This window comes from Mirounga angustirostris, unplaced genomic scaffold (genome assembly GCF_029215605.1).
Source record: "Mirounga angustirostris isolate CCGP_5_RB_7025 unplaced genomic scaffold, mMirAng1.0.hap1 SCAF_12, whole genome shotgun sequence".
Classification (NCBI taxonomy): Eukaryota; Metazoa; Chordata; class Mammalia; order Carnivora; family Phocidae; genus Mirounga; species Mirounga angustirostris.
The window spans coordinates 35,396,975-35,404,715 of record NW_026991720.1 but is presented as its reverse complement, the minus strand read 5'-3'; the positions used below and the strand labels follow the sequence as shown (position 1 = coordinate 35,404,715).

The 7,741-nt window shown below is 34.5% G+C and overlaps 1 protein-coding gene across 1 annotated transcript in view; it reads right to left on the bottom strand.

Moving 5' to 3' along the window:
* Positions 1-1,089: 1,089 nt before the first annotated feature.
* The window catches only part of PPP1R3A (protein phosphatase 1 regulatory subunit 3A), a 46,060-nt gene continuing 39,408 nt past the window's right edge, over positions 1,090-7,741 (bottom strand). Inside the window, exons 2-4 of the mRNA XM_045864382.3 lie at positions 6,256-6,314; positions 6,019-6,143; positions 1,090-4,106 (exon numbers count right to left, since the gene is read on the bottom strand). Coding sequence (XP_045720338.1) covers positions 1,710-4,106; positions 6,019-6,143; positions 6,256-6,314 — 2,581 coding nt within the window. The 3' untranslated portion in view covers positions 1,090-1,709. The remainder of the gene's footprint in view (positions 4,107-6,018; positions 6,144-6,255; positions 6,315-7,741) is intronic.

Below are 7,741 nucleotides of genomic sequence, written 5' to 3'. Positions count from 1 at the left end.
TGTTTGTATTTGTTCAACTAAAAAGTTAAAGTCAAGCATTCAATTTCAATGGGACTTGAGACAAGCCTACAATTAGGGATTTGGAAATAGCTGTGTACCTAATGAAGATTAGGGAAATCATTTACTACTACATGAAAGTCAGTTTAAATGCTTTGTTCTCATTTTTTATTCCCATAAATGCATGTTTCTTAGAAGTATGGGATGATATATGCAAGTTTTACTCATTGAATTTACCTTTACAGGTAAATAGATGCTCTTTTCTCTCTGAAGATCATGTTACGTACTCTATGAAGGAAGTTCCTATGAAAAAGAAATCACCCAAATGGACTCCCACAGTTACTCTCTTCCATATTCCTGGCCAAATCAAAAGTACGTATGCCTCCTCCCTGGAAAGTAGCCATTCACGGTATCAAAGGAAGTACTGTGCCATAGACCAGAGCACAGGATTTTTGCATCTAGCAATCATTTAATAAATGGTTGTTGAAATCTTATATAAAAATCTTTGCATTCCCACTATGTGACCAAAATGATTAGTTCCATTTTTTCACATACTTAGCCATAGAAAATAACAGTAGCTAAAGTCACTGCTACACTGGATATTCATTTCTCCCTGAGTAGATTGCCATATCTACTTACTTGCCCACTAAAAACTTGAGTTATCATCTAACAACCTGATGATTATATAACAATCACCAATGATTATTTCGTCTCTATATGCACCTTGGAAAATAATTCATTGTCCTATAACAAAAAATAAAAATTTGTTTGAAGACAAAAAATACTACCAAGTAAAATAGTTCGTTTGGAAATACTTTTTAAATTATTATTATTATTTAATATTTGATGCTTTATAGGTACAAATTCGTTCTGAAGCAATGCTTGTGGACTTTTTAATTTTAAAACTTCAACTGAATAATTGACATCAAAATTGTTCAGCTGTGTTATACTTTCTCTTCTTATAAGAGAAAAACATTGCTTATAGACAGGCCCCCCACAAAATTTTGTAGATTGAGAGATCATCTCCCAATTGTTTCAGTCTTTGTCAGATTTGGCTTATGAGTGCTCTAACTTTGTAGATATAAGGGAGGTAGAAGATATCTGTGTATAAAGTATTATTCAAGCAAACAAGGTCTTTCTTTAAGTTTATGCATTTCAATATACATGGGTGTTGTTCTTAAAAATATGAAATCAAAGTTGAAAGATTTGATCCATCAAAATGTGCTGGTAAATGATATAGGGATAAATGCAAATTTCATGGTCAATACCAAAAGACAAAAAAAAAAAGTCCTCTGCCATTGTTCATGTTTTATCTATTTTTTTAAAAACTGCAGAAGGAAAAATACTCTAGGGAAAAAAAAATGAAGCTTTACTGCAAAAGAAATGAATGCAAGAAATAGCACTTTAAGTAGTGAAGAGACGTGAAGCATTGCAACTTCATAGCCTGCTAAGGAGCAACAGCTGTACCTAATTTCAACTTGACGTGCTTCAGATCTCATATTCATATAGGTATTTAATGATCCAAACATAATGGTCCTATATAGAATAATTACTTATATGAAGGAGCAAACTTCATACGCATTCCTTTTTAAATGATCCTTCAAGAGAAAAACGGCGCTGGCTCTTTGAACAATGAGTAATCTCTTTCACCAATCCAAACGTTTGGGGCTAAAAAGCTTATCTTTTATGAGAAAATAATAATAGTGGTGAGGTTACTTCTTTTTGACAGACTCTTTTTGTCTCCCGCCTTCCCAAGATAGCCAGTACAATGAAAAAAGATAGAATGCCAGGCCAATCATTAAGTCATACTGGTAGATGGTTACAAGAAATATGACAAACAAAAGGACATACGGTACTTTAGAGTTGGTGTATTTCGAAAGCAGAGATTGATTGCTTTCAGTTTGATCTTCCTGGACAGGGAGACTAGCAGAAGCAGAGCTCTTGGATTCCTTGTCACCTGAAGAGCCCAGTGATTGTCCAGACGCTAATCCTTCATTTTCATGCCTGGCCTCTTCCACGGTCTCAATAGCTTCACTGACAAAAATCGTTGGCTGTAGAGATTTTTCCACACCGTGTTCTCCTTGTTGAAAAATCTGGCTTTTAAATCTTTCTCTGCTACTACCTGAGGTCTCTGTTCCTGAACTTTTGGAAACTTCTTCAGGTATAGACCCAAGATGAGGGTGCTTCTCAATACCCTGGATTTCACTTGTTGGATTACAATTATATTCTGATTTAGTAGAAATAGATTGGAGAGTCATGGTAGTAATTATATTCTCTACAGCAACTGCCTGTTCATGAGATGGCACTGAGGTTTTAGCATGGTGATTGGAAACGTGAGAGACATTCTGAGAAGCTCTGTTAGTGTCTGAGTTTAAAGTAGAATGAATAATAGCATCTCTGTCTGTTTTCTTTGATAATTCTTGGACCTGTTTATCATCTCTATTTTCTGGAAATGTTTTTTTGTCTTTTGGTAACATTCCCAAATGTAAATCCAGTTCTGAGGCTGCTTTTTGATTGCCTGTAATGACCTGGAAGGATTCTTCTACAGATGTGATATTTCCAATGCCACGTTTCTTCCTGTCATGTGTCTTCCCGGGATTGTACATAGATATGGTTTCTTCTTTCTCCATTTCATCTACATGTACATTACAAATACCTAAACGTGATTCCTTTTCAAAATCATTGTCATAGATTACACCTCCTGTATCTCGTTGACAAAGGGTATAATGTGAATCATCATTTCCCCCTTCATGTGGATCAAACGCTGTTTCCTTTACCTCGATGGGCCTGTCACTTCGTGCTGTCTCTTGAGGTAGCTTAGCAATTATTGCTTTTTCTCTAGCAGACATGCTTTCTAGAGCACTTTCTGATGTTGTCTTAATTATATAAGCTGTACCTGCTTCTGCTTTCTCAGTAACACCATGATCAGCTAGAGAAGACAGTTCACAGCTCACTGTTTCTTGGCAGGTAAACAATTTTTCCGTAGGAGTAGCTTTCAAATTCCTTGTATTATCTCTTTTTCCCCACATGTCTTCACAAGCAGATTGTTCCTTGTTCTGTTCTGTTCTATATGTCTTACTCTCTCTTGCTTTTCTCTGACTTTCTAGAACATTCCAACTTTGTTTCTGTTGTGCATTCTTATTCTGATCCTCAGGATTAATCCAATCTGATTTTTCTTCTTCAACTTGGAAAAGACAATCATTCCTCAAAACATTTCCACTTCTTGGTGAACAAACTTGACCAGGCATCCCTCGAAAAGTAGTGCCTTCACTAGTCAAGAGATCATGCTCTGGAGTTGTTAACACAGCGTTTTCCCAACTTAGACTTATCCTTGGTGAATGAAACATATCTGCTGTGATTGCCTGGTCGGGAATTGTGGTATCTTTACTCAGCAGGACAGTTAGGTCTCTGTTGCTAGTTTCTGTTCCTTCCATACTGATTTCAGACTGGCCCATCTTCCTTTCTTGGTCATGTAAGAATGAATGAAAATTTTTGCTTTGTTTTACATTAACACCTAAATGTATTCTTTGCTCCTCCTCCTCAGTCTTACCATTGCCATAATCTTTCTTAGAAGATCCTTTTTCCATTGATTCTTCTGAACGCAAATCCAAATTGAAATCTCCTCTTAAACATTCCCAATCTCTTGTTTCAATTTTCTCAGCTCTTCCCTCATGTTTTTTATTAAGGTTGTCTGCGACTAGTTGATCTGAGGAAGGACTAGATATTTGCACTCTGCCTCTCCCTTCTGCTGGATTAGCATTATTATCCAGTACTTCTTTGCTGCCAATGTGTAATTGCACTAATTCATCACTACTAGTATCTCCCAATGGTGGCTTGATTTCTCCTATATCTGAAGTAATTTCCTCTGAAGGTTGATGTCTACACTTATTTTCTGAGGAATATTCTTCTTTGCAGTAAAAATCTCCCTTTAAGGAGCTTTCTGCTGATGAACTTGGAGACAAAGGCCTTTTAAACAAGTCAGGGTGTACTTCACCATGGATTTGCTTCTTCTCTAACCCCTCAGCTTTATTTGGAAAATTGACCGGATCTATTGCAAATGTATTCTTTTCATCTCTGGAAGCAGTACTTCTTATTAAGCATTGATTTATCTTAAGGGATAAAAAACAAAACAAAACAGATAATGATCAAATGATTTTAAATATACAAAATGAATTAGATTTCATTAGTGGGGCTAGCAATTAACTGGTAGATTTCCTTGATTCATTTCGTTTGTGGATTTTGTATAAATTCTGAAAGCCGGATGTTTTGGGGGGATCCTTTTAGGCTATGACTTGGGAATGAGATTAATAAGAAAAGGGACCAAAATTAATCACTCTCCTTCCCAGTTTCCAAATATCACATTGTATTATTCAACTATTCTTGCTTGTCATTGCACTTTCTCCTCACTTAGGTTATACACATTGATAGCTCCATGCTAATCAATTAGAGAGCAGCTTCCTGGGTGCCCCTTGCTGCATTTACACTTGCTATAGGTGCCCCTATTACAGTTTCTCTTATTAATATGTTTTCTGCAAAGCCTCTGCAAACTATTAATAGCAAAACGTCACTCAAAGAAAAGTGAGGGAGTTAATGTCTGCAAATTCTGTTTTAATGACCCTCTGCCAACTGGTACTCAAATGTATTTGAGCTCTTCAGTGATGCCAACTGTCAGGATTTAACAGTGAGATGCCTGTGGTTTTTTTTTTTTCTCCTTATAACTGACATTTGCATGATCTCAATAATTATATGCAAATCTTACGTTTTCCCCTTCTTCTCACATAAGGCTCATGTTACTTGTCAACTGCACAGCTGTCTTGTAAGCCAATGCCTGTGGGTTCCACAGATTTGGTTGTATTTCCATCTATTATAGAGCTTCATTGTTTTATGCATTAACGTCAGCATGGAGCAAATTAGCATCTAAATTACAGCTCCCTGTTCATTTATTGGATGTACAATCTCAGTAACTTCTAAACAAACTTTTATATTTGAGCCTGCTCATTGTAATGAGGTGTATTGGTGAAGCATGTGATTTTTCAGGGCCCTTTCATTATATTCTGTGGTTTGAAAAAAAATGGTGATGTTAACTTTCAGCTGGTGAGAATTCTCACAATGGGTGACAACTTTGTAGTTTCTTAAAGTTGGAGCAAAGTAAATTGCATACTTTAGTGATGCAGCTTCCATATCACTATAGAAAAGGTGGAAAACGTGGGGAAAGAGATGAGCTCTATTTCTTTTCTGTTTCAGCACTGACACTTGAAGAGGAAATGTCATTTTAATCTTCGATGATTATGAATCCATGTATCCTAATGATATGAGCTCCAGCCAAACACAGTAAAGGATAAATTGCATTATGTGACTCATTTACTCCCATTTCTTCCTTTGTGATAAAAATGCTATCTAAACCATCCCCCAAAAAATTCCAAATAGATTGAATGTTCACCAAGTGTGAAATTTATGATAACAAATTTAATACTAAATTGTACAGTACTGAATTTGTTTCCTGTTTAAAAAATATAGCACAGGCTATTTTCTCCTCATTCGGTAATTTAATACTTTCCAATGATATAGAACTGTGAGATTCTCACAAAGATGGAAGTAAGTTTTTAAAAAATGCTGCTAAATGCAAGAATCAGACTTGAAAAGCTGGACAGACTCTAACAACCATCTAGCCCAGCCCTCTCATTTTACAGACGAGTTTATGCTAAGTGTACACTTGTCACAAAGATTAGAAATGCACATCAGGATAGTGCTACCTCTTCTATAATTCCTACAAACTATTACTCAGAGCCGCTGGTGAAGAGATAAGAAATGAATGTCATTAATTTACCACTGCAGAGACCAGAAGCAACATACTGAAATCAAAGTGCCTTGTTGATCAAGCTAGAGATGCAAGGACAGAATAGGCGTGCTTTCACATTTGCAAATTATATTAGTTGAAACTATTGAAAGGCAGGCATTGCAGCATCTTTGAAGCATAAATGGATTCATTGTCTGTAATACCGTGGCAACCAGAACACTTACCATCAACTCTAATTCTTTTTCATTATGTTCATCATGTTCCCTGTTTACATCTTTTACATTTCGATTACTGGTTTCCAAGGCTGCCTTGTCCTCATGAGAACAAACAATTGTTGGGATATAGGTATCTGCAAAGTTAATACAATTGTGTCTGTGTAAGATTGTTATCATTGTAGGCTTTAACAAAAGACACAGATTTTGTTTAAAAATTAAATTGAAAAAATCAAATAAAAATATTACCTGTAATCTTTGAATTCTCAAAGTTATTCTCGCCTGATGTTACTAATGATTCTTCTTTACTGTCAAATTTAAAACAAAATGTTATAAATGTTTTCTGAGACTACTTCTTCTAAGTATTTTTGTACAGGGGAAAATTCAAACAAATAACAAGCCAAATAAATATTATATAACCTTTCATATTTTCTTGCATTACTTGGTATGCTTTTTAAATAAAATTGATCTCTTAGAATAATTCAATAGTAAATTACTAGTAGTAGAAAAATTTTTAAATAATTTCCACAATGCCATATTTCTAAATAAGATTGTGTTGCCTATATTTAAAACTTACATAACCAAAGTAAAAATATATGTAAATGTTGATTAGTCCATTATTCATGAATTTAGTCTTTGCAAGTGAGAACATTTTTCTGTTGATTTAAATGATAAAGTTTTATGAACTGACAGTCCATTTGTGGTCGTGGAAATTGCTTTTTAACGTTCCAATTATTAATTTTTGTGTGTTCCATTTTATTCAAAATTCTTTCAGTTGGGTGGATATAACATTAACTCTCTCTCTCCAAGAAAGGAGAAATAAACAAACTTACTAAAAACTGAAAGGCAGCTAAATTTATACTCAGTTCAAAGACTTTATGTGTGTATTACCATGGGCTAATTTTACAACCAAGACTTCAGATTGCTCATATGAAAGCATGTGTTTTCTTTCTTTAAAATGATTTGGGTTATACTTCCTTTATGATAATTTTCTGCATAGTGATTAAGGAAGATAAATATATTTTTCTTTCAAATGTACTCTACTTGTAGGTTTATGTGTGGCATCATTAGAATTTAGATTTGTCCATGAGACTCAGCAAGAAAAATGTTAGTGAAAAAGCTCACTTTGTGTATAGTTATGTCACAAGTCAATCTATCAGAAATGATTGGCCCAGTGTCCACATTTTCTTGTATTGTCTCAGCTGAATTTTCTTATAATGACTTTTTTTCTCCAATAAAATGCATCTAGAGAGTTGGCAATTGCTGATAAAGTTGTGTAATGGAGTCTACTCTTCATTGCATGGATAATGTTGATACAAATCCCAGGAAAGCCCATCTTTTTTCAACAAATCATGAGAAAACTAGCAAATTCTTCCATCTGGACTACACAAGAAGGTAATTCAGTTTTGTTAATATTTATATGTTTAATTTAACTTTACCAAAAATATTTGGTATTTTCCAGTGGGTCCATGAAAGAAAATAATGTTTCTACATACATAAAATATCATTGGAAAAATACAGTATTTACATAATTGATATGGAATCTATAAATCTGTATTGTTTAATGAGGCCAATAACTATGCAAAGATTTATTTTTGTGGAATCTAACTGCAAGTTGGTGCATTTTTCCTTCTCCAAATACATGATATATAGGAGCTTAAAAATATATAAACCATTAAACATCATTTAGTTGTTCCTGCTTCCTCTTTACCTGCATAACAGTGTTGAAAATCTC